At 40.3% G+C, this 18,494-nt stretch overlaps 1 protein-coding gene across 7 annotated transcripts in view; it reads right to left on the reverse strand.

Annotated features, from left to right (window-relative positions):
- The window catches only part of SH3KBP1 (SH3 domain containing kinase binding protein 1), a 380,231-nt gene that overhangs the window by 208,638 nt on the left and 153,099 nt on the right, over nt 1-18,494 (reverse strand). For all 7 annotated transcript variants that reach the window (XM_053578955.1, XM_053578961.1, XM_053578958.1 and 4 more), the window contains one exon: nt 7,141-7,264. In XM_053578955.1, the coding sequence (XP_053434930.1) occupies nt 7,141-7,264 (124 nt within the window). The remainder of the gene's footprint in view (nt 1-7,140; nt 7,265-18,494) is intronic.

Consider the following 18,494-nt stretch of genomic DNA (forward strand, 5'->3'; position numbering starts at 1 on the left):
CCACACCCAGGCAAGCAGGGGCTTCCTGTAGAGAATTTACAAACAATAATGAAGTCAAAAAAGTCAGTTGGCTTTCTACTTTTACTACCTGCTGAAAATCAGAAATAACATCTGTTGGCTTGGCACCTGTAGCACAGTGGTTATGGCACCAGCCACATACACTGAGGCTGGCAGGTTCAAAGCTGGCCCGGGCCAGCTAAAACAACAATGACAACTATAACAAAAAAATAGCCGGGCACCTATAGTCTCAGCTACTTGGGAGGCTGAAGCAAGAGAATCACTTAAGCCCAAGAGTTTGAGGTTGCTATGAGCTGTGATGCAACAGCACTCTACTGAGGGTGACACAATGAGACTCTGTCTCAAAAAAGAACATCTGCAATAAGATATTGCTCCTTTGGAGAAAAAAATAGGTTCAATAAGAAGTGAAGAAGTAGTTAAGGCTACTTGGAACTATTAAAGAGAAGACTCTAACTTATCCATAGGGATTTTAGTGTTTTTTTTTTTTTTTTTTTTTTTTTTTTTTTTTTTGGCCAAGGCCAGGTTTGAACCCACCACCTCCAGTATATGGGGCCAGTGCCCTACTCCTTTGAGCCACAGGCTCCGCCCCAGTGTGATTCTTTATTGTGCCCATATTAATATCTGTACATAGAGTCATCCCTACAAGAGTCCTTTTATTTTGCTAATGCTCATGAACAATAATCCTAGTTAGTGGAGGTATCACAGACACAACAAGGATTAGGAAACAGGTTTCTATGAGTTCAATGACCAAATCATAGACTAGAAAGGAACGGGGCTAACTAGAATCTGTGTGTAATGTGAGAAACTACAGGTCTCAGATAGAGTTGCATCAATTGTGAGCACTGAATTGGAGGAGCCAAAGGCATCCTTGATGAAGTTCTCCCAAAGAGAAACAAAAGAAGGCAGGTATTATTTTCCCATTCTTGAGACACAGCACTTAGGATACTTCACTTTGTTCCATCCAAACTGCTGCAAAGGATGTTAATTAATTTCTTTTTATGCTTGAGTAGTACTTCACAGTGTGTGTGTGTGTGTGTATGTGTGTGTACACATACCGAGAGGGGAGAGGGAGGGCAGGAGGAGAGGCCTAAAACCTAACAGATACAATGAACACTATTCAGGAGATGGGCACACTAATAGCCCTGACTTGAGCATTATGAAAGCTATCCACGTAACTGAAACAATTGTACCTCCTTAATATTTTGAAATTCAAATTAAATCCAAAAGAAAAGGTGGGCAGGAGGAAGTGCTTCCTATGAGAGCCACCAGGGAGAGCCACGACCATAAACCCAATTCATAGGTCATCTGGGTGGGCATGGATGGAAACCCAGCAGGAATGTGGTAGAATCTAAATTTACCACTATCCCATGGAACACTCCTTATTTAGTGTTAATGCCTTGAAACCAAGACACAGAGATAGAAAGGAGAGAAATATAACAGAAGAAAACTTCTATAAACCAGTTTTGTCAATGACTCACACATACAAAAAGCATAGAGAAAGTACAATTCTGACACCCCTCCACGAAACTTCTTTCCATCCATTTCACCACGCCCACCCCTGGGCTCCACAGGCAGTACTACTCATATAATACATGAACAAGAGCAACACTCTAACATCAATCACTGGTGCTAACATGGACTCCCAATAAAATCTGTCAGAAATGCAGCCAGGGATCAGTTAGTTTAAAAGACCTCTTTAAGGGCTCTTTACTCTCAAGCTTTTAAAAATGAAAGCCCAATGGAAAATGAGACTATAAATGCATAGACAGATACACTCACACAGACATATATATTATTGAGTGACTATCTATCATATCCATCCCCATTCACTGCCAGGTTGCCAGCTTTATTTTCACTTCCCTTGGGAAAGACCAGCTCAGGAGATGGCCAAGAGCTTCCACGCAACATAAATGCCTTCTTCTGTTAACTCTTACTCTTCTATCAGGCCGTAAGAGCCTTAGGTTAACGGATGATTTGGAAACTAGAAGAAAAGCCTGATTTCAAAATACTACTTTTTCAGACTCCTTTCACCTGGGAGAATTCCCATTTGTTTCTCCAAAAGGAAATTTGAAAGAAAAAAGTTTCATCTCTGCAAACAGATCTCCCATTGACCTCAATCCAGAAACCACTGGAAAACCAAAGCAGTTGACTTTTTTTTAAATTCAAGACATACTTTTTTCCATCCTTTGCTTAGAGTTTTGTTTCCAACATAGAGCCCACAGCTTATTAAGATCTAATGCCACTGCCTTGGAGCCAGGACAAGTATTCCCTGCCAGCACACGTGTGTTTGCACATACATGCACACATTCACGCCCTCATCCACTTTCTCATAAACCAGTCTAACATATAACTCGGGAATACTATTCTGAGCAGCCCAGTAAATGCTAAAGAAACAAAAGCCACCCCCCAAAAAAGAACATATCCCCTTCAAGGGAAGAGGACAAGGGAGGAAGGGAAGATCTGATTGACTAGGGTCAACACTATGAAGGGAAGAAAGATAGACATTAGGTAAAATTCTTCCAACAGCTACAGGCAGCAGAACAAAATGGAGAGCCCGTCCATGTGGCAAACATAAAGCCCATGTTAAGGTGGAAAGGCGTGTAGATAGCACCCATCCACACACGAAACGAGTTCTAAAGAACTTCTGCACTAACTTTTAAAGCAACAGTGTGTCACCAGAGGCAGAGCAGCTGTTGGTCCTTCTGTTAAGGAAAACTTCTGAAATCAAACCTGTCTAAAGGGTTAAACACATCAGAAATGAGCCCACAGAGCAACGTTCTACAAAGTCATACCCACGTACCAACACAGACAGCAACCCTCCCCCACCATAACTTAAATCTCATGTGAGACGGACGATCTCACCTCATAGCATCAGAGCTAGACCTGTTACAAATAACATCTTTTAAACTGTTAGATCTTTCAGCATTAAACTCTGGAAGGGGCAATAAAATGCAAATGAATAACAAACCTTAAATAAAGATGGTAAAAGCAGTTTATCTTTGGGAAGGCAGATGCCAAAGTAGCAGAGCGACTTAAAAAGATGATTATAAAATACATTTTATATCAGGAGAGCATAACAATAACAATAACAATAATAGCAAAGAATAATAAGTATGCAAAATACAATAGAGACTTACCAAACACTGAATTCATGATAAACTGGAAATAGAAACAAGGACATATAAAGCCAACCAGAAACCCACGGAGTGGCTTCACATTTAGAATGACAGAAGTAAATAAGAGACATACCCCCAACCTTGCCATCAAAAAGATATAAAAAACATGTAGCATGTTCTCAACATTTACCAAGGGACACAATAGCCTGAAGCTGCTTGCATGTAGACCTGGCTGGTGATTTTTTAGTCTTTATATCTGCCAAGCACAGGGCCAGGTGCATAGTAGGTATGCAGTAATCATGTGCTATTAAATGTTTATTGTTGTTCACCAAAAAGTGAGGAAGGAGCAATGCCCCAAAGTACAGGCAGTAGCAGGAGTTCTAAGAGGGGAAGAGATGACTCTTCCCCACATGGTCTGCTAACTATGCAAACTAGAGCCCTGAATTAGAATCTGGTCCTCACACAGACCAGCAGGTCTTGATTATAGCCTGGATACTTAACTGATCACATGGATAAAGTTAGTCCGGAAATCCCACTAAGGACAAAATCAAGTAATTTTTAAATTCATTTTTAATTCAAGTAGAAAAAGTCTATCTTCAGATGGACAAAGTCCACTGTTTATTTTCAAGAACATATTTGGAGTATTTGCTATTAACTTAAAACTAACAGTTTATTCAATTTTGCTTCCAAATTTGACATTTGAATGCTTTTCTAAAACATTTTTTTACATAGCAATGTTCCAGTTTAAGAGGGCCCATCATTCTCTCATATGGATTTAGTGATAGAAGAAACAAAAGAATAAATCAGTCTCGGAAGAAAACAGATAACTCTTTTCTGCCTGGTTCATAAGAATGACAATTGGCTCCAAGGAAAATTTTCACATTTTCTGGCTGCAATTCATCAAAGTACTAGAGTCTGTGATAACTTAAGCATATACATTTATACTGCTAATTTAAATGAAAAATGACTTCTTATTCCTCAGGAAAGTCTTGTTTCAAACAAGAAACTCGTTCACTATGACTCAGACCAGAGAAATGGCCAGAGGTGAGAAAAGGTACAACTGCCCCTAAGATTCCAATGCCCAGGATGTATAGCGAGCAAAGGGCTGCCAAGCCAGCTGGAAGGCTCTACTTTCTCTCTCAGTTTCGGTCATGGTGTCTTCTCAAATGAAAAGCTCAAGGAGTCATTCCAGTACCTCCTTAAATCAACTCTGTAGAAATTTACAAAGGTTAAAGCTGCAAACTGAAACTAATCAGTCCCCCAAACTCAAGTTTCCACAGTTCTGGCCTTTTCTCAAGGCTATGAATAGCTTCCTTCATACCCAAGGTAACTTCTGACCTTAGACAAGTACCTACAGAGGGCAAGCTCATGCACGATTGTGAGGTACTGCAACCTGTTTACAATACTACAAAGGAAGTCACGTCACACGGTGCAAAAACAGCTGCACACAATTGGGCAAACTTCTTTAGGTAAGCCTATCTCAAGTTCAGGACCCAATGAAGTGGTTCAGTTTCAGACCCATAATAGAAATAGACTTTAAACCTTCTTTAGTAAACCAATTCCCAGCACATATCAAGAGATAAGGCCCACATGAAGAAAACAGTTGTCTCATCTTTGATAAAGTTGAAGGGAAAGAACTTGTGCTAATTCTCACAGGGTCCAAGGCTGAATCACAAGGTAGACTCATACACTCTAAGATGGCTCCCATGTTAGTAATTCAAAGCAAGCTGTTAATAAACTCTCAAAGCAACTTCCCTCCCTCACAGCAATAGCAACAGTAATAGACCAAAACATCCAAAAGGTTGCTAGGGACAAAGCTTGATGGAAACAAAGGGGAGGAGGAAGACTTCATTTAGGATATCTCAGAAAACTTTAAAAATTAGTTGGATGGAAGCGTTTACAAGTAGCTAGAATCATCCCACAGATTTAGCCTATGATCCTTGTTTTAAAGGGAAAAAGTGTTTTTTCATTGATTTTGGGTGGGAAAAAATGTAGCTTTTGAGCTCAGTACAATGAACTATTTATCTGGCTTGACAAGGCCAATCAATCCACCCCCGCTGTTTATCATAAGGAGTAGTAGAATACTGTTAGTCTTGATGGGTGGGGGAGGGCCAAAGGCAGCACTGGTCCTGGTACACAAAGCTTCCCTTCAACTGGAAATTTATGTTAGGCCCAGGTGACCCAGGAGGTCAGGGTGAAGCCTGGGACGGAATGAAGATGGTTTGGTACGTGCTTCATATTTACAGAATGCCTCCATGTACTCAGCTTTCACATCCACTGGCTGATCCAGTATATGAAATGCCTAAGAGTAAAAGGTTGGTCATAATCAGGCTGCAGGCCTAAGGTAGAAGGCTTAAAAAAGGAATGTAAGTCAGTCAGCCACCCCCTTCTCATTTCATTTTTTGGTGAATGAAAAATTCCACGGGGGAACTCAAAGGCCAAATTTGCAGTTGTAAAGAGACAATTATCTGAAAAGTTCTATTCCTTTGTTGATTTAAAGTTCTCAGGTAATTTTACTGAACTCATCCAGATAATTACCTTAATTCCTTCCCTTAATTAATTCCTTCTCTTATTCATTAATTACATTACATCTCTTCTTGACTTTACAAAAAACAGAGCTGGCCAGAGAGGCCTCATCGCCAGTCAACGTTCAAGCAACTGCTGGGTCCACTGACCCAAAAAGCTGCTGGAGAAACAGGGAGGGCTCAGGCCAGCCAGGGAAGTTTGAAAATGCAGAAAGATGCACTGAACTCCAGCTTTCCCAATCCAACGAGTGCCGGTCACAGGAGTTTGGAAGCTTACTTGCAAGGACGCAGGAGGCATTTGAGGAGAAGATGACGATTTTATAGCAAAATATGCTCAATTCTTAAAATGGGAAATCCCCTGCTTTGGTGCGATGGGATTTAAAACATATATATGAAAAGAAAGAAAATCCTATAGCTGCTAACTAACATGGGCCTCCAGCCAATATTTCATCTGAATAATTCAAAAAAGGAAACGTAACCCAGGGCAGCTGGAGGCAGGAGAGGAAGAGGCAGGAAGGAAGAGAGACACTAAGCTAATGGTTTGGGCGCTATGATCAATGGGCAGTTTATTGGACAAATTCTTACGCTGTCTAAATTTTATGAAAGATTAGTTGTTCTTCTTTCCCATGCTTACATGAACTTGCCTTCTTTTTTCTTATTAATGGAACCCATTGCTAATACACTTCTTGCTCCTGCTTTGGAACACCTCTCTAATTCTTTTTGAGGAAGTAATAAGTCCATGAAACAAGCCAGCAGCTGACTGCTGACCTACTGGTACACTCAATGTGTGCCCTGGCTTGAGGACAGGGAATGCTGAGAGAACCTAGCACTTCTCACAGTACAAAACTGAGTAGGGTCATCTCTACAGTCTTACATTCTCCTCTACATAATTTCAAACAACAATTACCATCACTAAGTTGGGGGGCAGGGGAGAAAAACAGACAAGCTGTTGCCTGAAAATCTGCCTTGAGGTCTCAAAAGAGGGAAAACCAAATTGTTAAAGGTCTCCTGATTAGCTGGATGCATTGGCTGTATCTTCCCACATTCTGCCTCTTAAACCCAGAGAGGCAGGGTCTGTGTTAAGGAGCCTATCAGTTAGAGAAAGACGACTCTGGTAAAGTTTGCCTTAAATTAAAAGGAGAGTATGGTCGGACACACGCAGCTGAGGCATGCACCATAGCGTTCGCTAAATTCACCTTTCATCCATAAAAACAGATATGAAAATGGAAGCTAAAGCCTTAGAAAAATCATTTACAAATTTAGTCCACTTTCCCATTGTCAAAAAATGTTTCATTAATTCCCTTTATTATAGTTACCATATAGTTACTTGCTCTGTGCACGTGTGGGTGCACATCCTAAATTTATGCCTAAAAGGGCAAACTCCATTCAATTTTTTAGCAATGTAAAATGTGACACAGTTTACCTAGAAGTTTCCAGTTTTTATTTGCATACAGGGAGGGGGACCTTCTGCCTTTCCATACCTCTCTTATTGGTTCTTAAAATCGTTTCAGAAGACAGCAAAGAGTTTCCACTGGACACATCGTGCATGGGCTTTTCTGGAGCTTTGCTGGAGAGAGGATCTTTCTTCATCTCTTTCTTTATTTCCTACAAGGACAGATAAAAGGAAAAAAAAAGATTGTAGTTTGAAATTTAGAATGGCTCTTTGACTATCTCAAGGTTCATCTTTCTGCAAATGAACTATAGTGATGTCACCTGAGCATAATGTGATGTTTTACAAACATCATTTCCTATATTTTTGTAGTTTTTTCCTATATTTATCACAGAAGCACCTGGTCCTATAAAAAGGAATAAGACCCAGCATGGTGAGGTGACCTTATGAGATTATGGCCATTCCATGTGACCATAAAGAGAACGAATAAAAGCCACCATGCAGCTCTAAGTGACAGCCTGTTCTCCTCTTTGAACAATGACAAGCTTTGGCCAAGCAGTCTCACCCTTTTAAAAGCCTTCTGATCCTTCTGATTTCTATTCCTCTCAACAGCAATTTAGAGAAGTATATTCCCAAATCACCATTGTGCTCACAATTATATTAAACCCAAAAGAAGATAATTTAAATTCATTTACAGTCACGTTCTAGCTTTTCAACTCTTGACCAAAAAAAAAAAAAAAAAAACAGACTAAAATAAGGACTATCATTCTAGATGAGGGATCAGCAAACTATAGGCCACCACCCAGTTTTGGACATATAGTTTCATTAGAACACAACCACGTTCATGCGTTTAACTAGTTTATAGAGCTGCTTTGACGCCACAACAGCACAGTTGAGTAGCTGCAACAGAGATCAAAGCCTAAATACCTCACCCTTGACAGAAAAGGTTCACTCACCCCTGCTCTAGGTAAACTCTTACCAAAGCTCTGTTAAGATGTGGATTGTTGAAACCTGATAGCTGATATGATTATTTCAAATTACTTTAAAGTTTACACAATTCTTTTCAAAAGCATTAAGAGTTCAAACTGAAGGCATGTGAAGTGCAGGTCTGTGCACAGGAATTCTTCCCAAAGGAGCAAGGGGGTTCCAGGCTTGTCTGAATCCACGTTCATGCTAACTTGGGAAACAATGAAAGCTCAGGGGCTCACCCAAAGCATGGCTGAATAGTGAGAAGGACTGAAGGATGAGGGATGTGTTCTTGAGAAGTAGCATGGGTAAGAAAGGGGGAGGGGTTTCCTCTATGGAATGAGCATGAGGATGCTAAATTCGATAGGGGACCACAAGCAGGCCCAAGGAGGGGGCAGAGGTAGAAAGAAAACAAAAAAGCATGTCAAAATATTGCTACTTCTCCGCAGCTTCCTGCACAGCTGCATGCATGTTACCATATCCAATTCCCCAATTGCTGGCTCTGTTCACAGCAGCCTCACCCTCTCTTCCTCCCTCACCAGGGCCCCACCGGAAACCCAGCAACTGGGGCTGGTGCTTTGTTGGCTTGAGAATTTCAGCTGGCAGCCCAGAAGACTAACTAGGCAAAGCTCAGCCGCAGGCCAACACCAGTACCTCTGCCCGCCACACAAAGCTGTGCGTGTGCGTGTGTGTATACCCGAACACCCACCTCAGCAGCTCCAGCACCTGCTAGAACCAGCAGTCACCGGAGGCTCCTGTAGCCTCACAGGCAGATGGCATCAGGGGACAATCTACAAACATTGCCCACCTGAGCCACATGATGGGATGCTTTCTTGGTGATGGCTGCCAGCCTGCTATGACTTTAGAAGTAAAGACAAACCATCAAGTAGGCTCATTTCCCCACTGGTTGTTTCTTTGAGGAAAGAACAGTTGTTCAAATATCACTTTCCATCACAGCGTGCACATGACTACATACTCACAAACTCCCAACCTAGACACAATGAGATGCAGCAGCCCAACAGCCAACTTTGCCAAGGAGTAATTCAGAGCAAGTCAGTGGGTTGGGGGCAACACGGCAAGCATTTGCTCAGCACTAGTTGCTGATGGCACAAAGCTGGGGAAGAGTGAGGGAAAGTAGAGCAAACATCTTGAGGCTGGGGTGCTTACAACCTGTGGTTTCAAGGCCACATGTGGCCCTCAAGATTCCCAAGTATGGCCCCCTGACCAACCCCAAACTTCATAGAAGAAATCCATTTATTAAAAAGATCTGTTTTTAGAGACAATCCAAATTTTAGAGACAACCACCATGACAGGCTGGTTGGAAAGGACTGGTCTGATCAAGAGCAGGTGTTCAAGGCTGAGAAGTCAGCACAGGAGAAAGGCTGGCCCACAAATCCTAGATGCCATCATTCCCCCAATTTGCCAGATAGAGAATACAAATGATGAGCAACTTTCTTAAGTTGTTTCTTAGGTAGAAACAGGGAGAAGACAAAACTTAAAATATGTCCTTTCTTTTTTTTTTTTTTTTTTTTTCAGAGAAACAAATCAGACACAGGGCCACAGCAGTGAATTTAGCAAGCTCACCATCTGGACAATACCCAGGCTCAGTGTAGCCCCACCCAAAACCAGCACTTTCTTTCCAACTTGCCCTTTCTCCCAGGGGACTTGGGTCTGTCTTGTCTAACACCCTCTTATCCACCCACTTACCCAGGCTGCAAAACTCAGCATGAATCCCCCTATCTAACCTGTCACCCAGTCTGGTTATATCTACTTCCTCAATCTCTCTGCTTCTTTCCATTACTCCTGCATTACCTTAAAAAACATAAAGAAAGGAGAGAAGCAAATAGTAAGCAAAGGACTTGAACAGACATTTCCCCAAAGAAAATACATGAGTTGCCAATAAGCATATGTCAATATGCCTATCATTAATCCTTAGGGAACTGCACATCAAAACCTCAGTGAAATGCCATCACACTCAGTAGGAAGGCTATCATCAAAATAGATAATAACAAGTTTTGGTGAGGATATGGAGAAATTGGAACCCTCACACACTTATGGCAGGAATGTAAAATGGCACAGTTGCTTGAGAAAGCAGTTTCTGGCATTTTTAAAAAGGTTACAGGCAGAATTATCACATAACCCACCAATTCCACTTCTAGGTATTTACTCAAAAGAATTGAAAGCAGGGACCCAAACAGAGTGGAAAGTTTTGCTGCAAAGGCAAACTTCTATGCCAATGTTTATTGCAGCATTATACCTAATAGCCAAAAAATAGAAATAATCCACAGCCTATCAACAGATGAATAAGATGTGGTATATCCATACAATGGAATATTATTCAGCCTCAGAAAGTAATAAAGTTCTGATATATACAATGACATGGATGAATCTACAAAAATTATGCTAAATGAAACAAGCCAGACACAAAAGGACAAATAGCATACAATTCCACTTATATGAAATATCTAGACTAGACAAATTCATAAAGACAGAAAGTAAATTGGAGGTTACCCGGGGATGGGGAGGGAGAATGGGAATTATTTTGTAATGGTTATAGGGCTTCTGTTTATGATGATGCAAAAATTTTGGAGATAGAGAGTGGTGATGGTTTCATAACATTATGGATAATCAATGCCACTGATTACGCACTTAAATTAGTTAAAATGGCAAATTTTATACTCTCTCCATATATTACCACAATAAAAATGGGAAAAATCTCACATGAATAGCAGTTAACATTTGAGGGCTTCCCATGTGCCCAACCATTCTCTAAAAGCATCACATGGTTGCCACTTTTAATCTGCATAACCGTCATATTCATGGATATACCAAGACACAGAGAGATAAAGGAAATTGCTCGAGGTCAAACAAGTAGAATCCAGAATCAGAACTCATCCTGCCTAGCTTCAGAGTTTATCTCTTAACCATTCTTTCCCTGAATCCTACCTGGATTATAGTCATATCCGTCTGTCTCCAGTCTCTCCCCTCCCAGTTCAACCTCCACATTGCCACAAATGACACTCCTAAAACAAATGTCTGCTGAGATCTTCAGTTGCTTCCAAAAGATCATAGCATAAACTCTTTTATTCAAAAACTTTTCAAATTGCACAGCAAGTCACAAGTCCCTGTGAACTTTCTTCTGACATACGTACTGACCCCCTAGTACCAATCACCATGCATATACAAGTTAGAAAGGGTGCACTTCTTAGTCAACACCTTACATTTACAGAATTCTGATGTCCTAGGCTGCTATCAATAGGCTAAAAATAGGTGATGATATTAACAATGATACAACCTAACACTGGCAAAGGCTTATATAAATTAAAGTGCTTTAGCACATACTTTTTCACTTCCTTTTTACAATAATACCGTCAGAAAAAAAAATACTTAACTTTGCCAGACATATTTTTATTTTTTTATTAAATCATAGCTGTGTACATTGATATGATCATGGGGCATCATTCACTAGCTTCACAGACCATTTGACACATTTTCATCACACTGGTTAACATAGCCTTCCTGGCATTCTCTCAGTTACTGTGCCAAAACACTTACATTCCACATTTACCAAGTTTCACATATACCCTTGTAAGATGCACCACAGGTGTAATCCCACCAATCCTCCTCCCTCTACCCCCCTCCCCCCTCCCTACCCTCCCTTTCCCCCTTTCCCCTATTCTTAGGTTGTAACTGGGTTATAGCTTTCATGTGAAAACCCTAAATTAGTTTCATAGTACGGCTGAGTACATTGGGTACTTTTTCTTCCCAGACATATTTTTACACATAAAAATAGTGAGACCTGTCGGAGAGGATGCAAGATCAGATGAAGGCCACAAAGCTAGTGAGGGGCAGAGATGACCACAGCACCAAAGACAGAGCCTTGTAAGCAGAGCTCTCTTTCTACATCTCCCCTCCCAAGAAAAACCAGCATCATGACTATAGGAGGGAGGCTCAAAACCACTCCACCTGTGGCTCCAGTGGGAACCTTAGCTTCTCTCTACACTTAAAGAATGTATTGCTTTACCTATAAGCCCAAGACTTTTGAGGCCCAAGTCCCTGAAATTCCTTATTATCCACATAAAAGAGCTATTTCCTACGGAGGAAGGTGGACTTGGCACTAGGGCAACTCCTGCCTGTGTATAGCTGCCAGCAGCCACGTACTTGGAGCTCTCCGAGGTTCTGATTCAGGTGTTAGGATCTGGATTTCCTGGGGTTAGGAGGTTCCTGGTCCCTAATCTTCAATCTTACCTTCTGAACAGCAGGCTCATGGTTTTGACCATTCGTTAAGAACTTAGGTCCTACTATTGCACTCACAGAGGCCACACCCTGGGCCAGAATTATGGGCCATGAGGGCTTATGGACATGCATATATACAGAGGGTATAAAAAAATGTATACACATTTTAAGAAAGGTAAAACCTGTATTAAAATTGTAATACTCTGGTGGGGCCTGTAGCTCAGTGGGTAGGGTGCTAGCCATGCACACTGAGGCTGGTAGGTTCAAATTCAGTCCAGGCCAGCTAAACAACAATGACAACTGGTAACAAAAAAAAAAAAATAGCTGGGCATTTTACAGGCACCTATGATCCCAGCTACTTGGGAGGCTGAGGCAAGAGAATAGATTAAGCCCAAGAGTTTGAGGTTGCTGTGACTCCACAGCACTCTACCCAGGGCGACAGCTTGTGACTCTGTCTCAAAAAAAAAATTGTAATACTCAATATATACCAATAACATTTGTTATCCTTTATATTGTATCTTGTATCCCTTGCAATTGCAGAAGTCAAAGGAGACTTGAGTATTACAATTTTAATACAGGTTTTTTCCTTTCTTAAAATGTGGATAGATGTTTTGGAACCTGCTGTGTATGCCATGTATAAATCAGCAAGGAATTCATTTGCTTAAAGACAATACAGAACAGATAGGGTATCAGCAAACCTCTTTAGGAGGAAAAGGAAACCCTGCATCTCATTATATCAAATCTGATGCCTTAACAATAAAGACCCAGCATGAACAGTAAAACCAAGGCCATCAATAAGCTACAGATGCTTGAGAGAAAGAAGAGAAGAACTCCTCACACTACTCTGGCTTCCCCAAAGAAGCCAAACAGAGCCCAAGATGGCTCGCCTGGATTCAAAGGCCAAAAACCTCACTGATGTCACTCCAGAATAATTATCCATGACATATTCAGTGGCCTGCAAACAACAGCTTCACTGGGTGAACATACGATTTGTGTGCAACTCAGAGCTAAACCAGGATGGTCTGCTTTCTGATAAGCTGAGATGCCGGGATGTGGCTGGCTGCTGAGCCAAGCTGACTTCCTTTTTTCTCCCCTCCCTCCACGTACATTACATCCAATACAGGTTCTGGGGGGCAGGGGGGGTTGCTGGGCTGAATGTGAACTCATTTAAGTTAGTTGGCCAGTGTCTAACAAAATACCACACAGTAAAACACTAACAAAAGTACAGTTGGGGGGACTGTCCCGCCTCTCATCCTTTCTGTCTTCCACTGACCATAACACAGGTTAAGGCACAGGCTTTGTGATGAATGGAGAGAACAATGCTGTGAGTCAGAAAACCAGAACTAGTTCTGGAATCATCATTTATTAGGTATGTGACCTTGGGGGCAATACTTAAAGATTCTAAGTAGCCCTTTTGTCATCTGTGAAAGAAGTCTAATGCTAAATGCACATCATAGATGTGTCTTCAGGATTAAATAGTGAATTGGAGAGTAGTATAAAAACTGATTATTTACTGTCATTATTAAATAGAAAATGATATAAAAAAGAACTATACATAACACAGATGAACTTCATAGTCATAATATTGGGTGAAAAAACAGACACAAAAGATTACACACTGTATGATTCTATTTATGTAAAGTTCAACAACAGGAAAAACTAATCATTGGTGAGAGATCTCAGAACGACAGTTACCTTTTGGGAGGTACTGATGGGGAGGGGTACAAGGGAGCCTTCCTGGAAGAATAAAATTTTCTATAATTTGGTTTGGGTAATGGTTACACAGTTGCACACAGACCCAAAACTTCACTGAACTGTTCTTGTAATATGCCCTTTACTGCATGCATATTTCAATTTAAAAGAACATACATGCCTAAACCAGAAGACACTCTTTTAAAATTGAACTGTGCTAGGATTTTGTGCTAGGAGGTCAAAAACAGGAAAAGCTAGTGCTTGAGTCTATCTCAGATGGTAGGAAAATTTCTGGAATCAACATTGAGGAGACGGACAGTCAAAACATGTCAGATGCACTCTATTGGGTGGGTGAGCCAAGGAGTGTCTCATCTCATTTACACAATGAGCTGAATAGATGGATCTGCTCCATCCACAGCATCCTTGCTCTCTACTTTGACTGCTTTCCTCTAGATCTTGCAAGATTGCCTTCTCTCCCTGCCACCAACAACACAAACACACAGAGAAGGTTGGTGCCACAGACACCAGGGGGAGCTCGGCGCCACCCTGACCAGTGGCAATGCTGGTCCTGAGCCTTCCCTTTCTTTGATTTGGAAGGACTAAGTGAGGCTGGACAGGGTCCCCTTGGCTCTGGGTAGGAGGGAGCAGGGAAGAAAAAACACGCATCATTCATCAGCCTGCCCTCAATCCTGCTCTTTCTTTCTGGAGGAAAGGCTTCTTTTAGAACCAGATGTGGCCATGGGATCACAGCTGTGCCCCTTGCGCTAGTTCATGGAAAACCATTTTGCAAAATTACCACTGGCAGGAGATAAAAGGAAATCACTAAAAACAAACCCTTATTCCAAGTCTACTGATCAAGAGTGTTTTGAATAGATACAGAATCCTAGAAAAAGTACATTGCTTCCTTGCATGCAAATCTCCTCTCGCTCCCAATGCAACAGGCAAGTTTGAGGAGCAGCTGCCCCGTGAGAGTGTTCCCTGTGTGCAGAGACTGTGCTTTCCCAGCATTTGGCTCTCTTCACAAAAGGCTAGTCTGTCTCAGAACACCTACAAAAATGCAGAAGTATTCCAAAAGCAATAGAATACAAGGGGAGCTTCAGCTGTATCTCTATGATTCTGTTTCTTAAAAAAAAAAACAAAACATATCTGATTACCACAATAAAATACCCATGCTATCTAACCACCAAATGAATCAACTTCATTAAAGAGAATTATAAAAAGGGAAAATAGATATATAAAGTAAATATGACAAAATAAGAGGATTTGATAATTCAGGGTGGTAGGCACACAGGTATCTGTAATATGCTTGAAATATTTCATAATTTTCCCTAAAAATGACACAGTAAAATCATATTGATGTTTCACTACAACAGCTTTCTCATATTTACAAAATATGCTGCCACTTAGAAAAATGCTTTGACATATTATCATAAATATACCAATGACATTTTCAGCTCAAAGTTAACAAGGAAATTTTAAAAAATGTAACAGGGTACCTATGGTCATGTTTCTACATCAATCTTCAACTATGTGTTTGCAAAATCATATACTTGCAGTATTATCTTCCAAGAATCACTGATCATATCAATAAGAAAATAACAAGACCATGAGAAGAAGAGCAAGAAGTTCTTGACTGCAGGATCGGAATGAACCCTGTAAAGAGCATAGTAAGTGATAGATACTGGACAAAGATGAGAATGGACCTTTGTGTCCCAAAGAGATACCATTGCTTCCTGATGCACAAAGCAATTACCTGTATAACAGATGGTGCCTGTATGTTTGCCCACACCCTGCTAAACATCTAGATCAGTGATTTTCAACCCATGCACCACAGCACACTGGTGTGCCATGAGAAGACCTCATTAGTTAAATTATTTTCAAAAGAAGTTCAAAGCACAGTAAGTATATTCTTTTTTTTTACTCTTTATTTTTGGTCAACATAATTTAAGTGTGCCACAGGAGTTTAACTGTGCTGTGAGGTAAAAAAAGGTTGAAAAATACTGATTTAGATTATTGCCACCGGACCAAAGGATTTCAATAGCAATCAATTATCTAGAGTATTCTAGTGGGCAGTTAATACTTGTCAAATGAACGACCAATTTAGTAGAGTGGTATGGGCAAGACGACTACCTACAGATGACCAGGAGTATTTTCAATTCAGCCCAAAGCTGTAACAGGGAGATTTGTATCATCCCTAAAAAGATACAACTGGAATTCACTGGCTCACTATCAACTTCTTATTTCAAATGCAGATCAAGATCAAGCTCAAGCTTAGGAGTGCTAAGAAGATGATACAGTAAGAAAATTCATGTAGTGTCTCACTTTTTCAAAAAAAGCAGTATTTATTTCCTTATTTAACTAGAAATATTAGACATTCAAAATGAACTTATTTAAAATTAAACTTTTAAAGCACTAGAATAAAAGATGAAAGAATGTTTTTACAATCACACAGTAGGAAAGATAATATAACACTAACACAGAATTAGGCATCCACAAAAGGAAGAGCCGATAAATCACACACGCACAAACTAAAAATACAGCACAGCGAAAAACATCAACAAAGACAAAAGGCAAACTGGGGGAACAGAGAGCTACTTTCATGAAGTATCAGCAAAAAGATCAATAACCCAATCTTTTGCAGGGGTCCTCAAACTGCAGCCCATGGGCCGCATGGGGCAGTGTGATTGTATTTGTTCCCATTTTGTTTTTTAACTTCAAAATAAGATATGTGCAGTGTGCATAGGAATTTTGTTCATAGTTTTTTTTTTATTAAATCATAGCTGTGTACATTAATGTGATCATGAGGCACCATACACTGGTTTTATAGACCGTTTGACACATTTTCATCACACTGGTTAACATGGCCTTCCTGGCATTTTCTTTTTTTTTTTTTTTTACCTTTCTGCACGCCCTCTTTTTTTTTTTTTTTTTTTTATTGTTGGGGATTCATTGAGGGTACAATAAGCCAGTTACACTGATTGCAATTGTTAGGTAAAGTCCCTCTTGCAATCATGTCTTGCCCCCATAAAGTGTGACACACACTAAGGCCCCACCCTCCTCCCTCCATCCCTCTTTCTGCTTCCCCCCCCATAAACTTAATTGTCATTAATTGTCCTCATATCAAGATTGAGTACATAGGATTCATGCTTCTCCATTTTTGTGATGCTTTACTAAGAATAATGTCTTCCACTTCCATCCAGGTTAATACGAAGGATGTAAAGTCTCCATTTTTTTTAATAGCTGAATAGTATTCCATGGTATACATATACCACAGCTTGTTAATCCATTCCTGGGTTGGTGGGCATTTAGGCTGTTTTCTTAGTTATTGTGTTAAGACAGTTACATTCTACATTTACTAAGTTTCACATATACCTTGTAAGATGCACCGCAGGTGTAATCCCACCAATCACCCTCCCTCCATCCACCTCCCCCCTCCCTCCGCTCCCTTTCCCCCTTCCCCCTATTCTTAGGTTATAACTGGGTTATAGCTTTCATGTGAAAGCCATAAATTAGTTTCATAGTAGGGCTGAGTAAAAATCACATCATAACAAAGATATTTGTACCAGAATGTTTATTGCAGCCAATTCATAATTGCTAAGTCATGGAAAAAGCCCATGTGCCCATCGATCCACAAATGGATTAATAAATTGTGGTATATGTACACCACGGAATATTATGCAGCCTTAAAGAAAGATGGAGACTTTACCTCTTTCATGTTTACATGGATGGAGCTGGAACATACTCTTCTTAGTAAAGTATCTCAAGAATGGAAGAAAATGTTTTTTTTTTTTTAAACTATAGTCCGGCCCTCCAACGGTCTGAGGGACAGTGAACTGGCCCCTGTTTAAAAAGTTTGGCCCCTGTTTAAAAAGTTTGAGGACCCCTGCTTAGGTGTGGAACACAACTACAAGAGGGACTCTATCCAACAAATGCAAATATTGTAACCTAGTTGTTTGCACCCTTACATTAACCCGAAATTAAAAAAAGAAAAACAAAGAACGGTTCACAGAAAGAAGAGTGACTCAAACATACAAAAATATGCTTAATCACACTCATAAGAGAAATGAGCATGACAGTGAGATTCCTGTATAGCAATACCTGTACAATGCTGACTGCACAGAAGAACTCTACAACAATCTGTCTATTTTCCCCTACCTGGAATTATAGCATTTACCTACAGTATTATCATAACATTTACATGTATCCTCAAGCTAGAGGCTGGCTCAGCATACCATCTGTTCTCACAGCAAGCAGCACACTGCCTGACACACAGCTAATATTCACTCAAAGAATGAGAGATGTGGGGAATAGCAAATAATGAACTCTCCAAAAGTTGACAGTCTAAAGAGGGATGTACATAATTTAATTATAATGAGCTATTTTTATCTGTCCAATTGGCAATAATTTTAAAAAATCGATAATGTTGGCAAGGAAAGAGAGCCTCTCATACTTTCTAGTGGGTATAAATTGATATATAAATTGATACAACCTCTGTGGGAAGCAGTGTGGCAATTATCTATCAAAAATTTGAATGCCTACACCTTTTGACTC

The sequence above is a fragment of the Nycticebus coucang genome, chromosome X (assembly GCF_027406575.1).
Source record: "Nycticebus coucang isolate mNycCou1 chromosome X, mNycCou1.pri, whole genome shotgun sequence".
Lineage (NCBI taxonomy): Eukaryota > Metazoa > Chordata > Mammalia > Primates > Lorisidae > Nycticebus > Nycticebus coucang.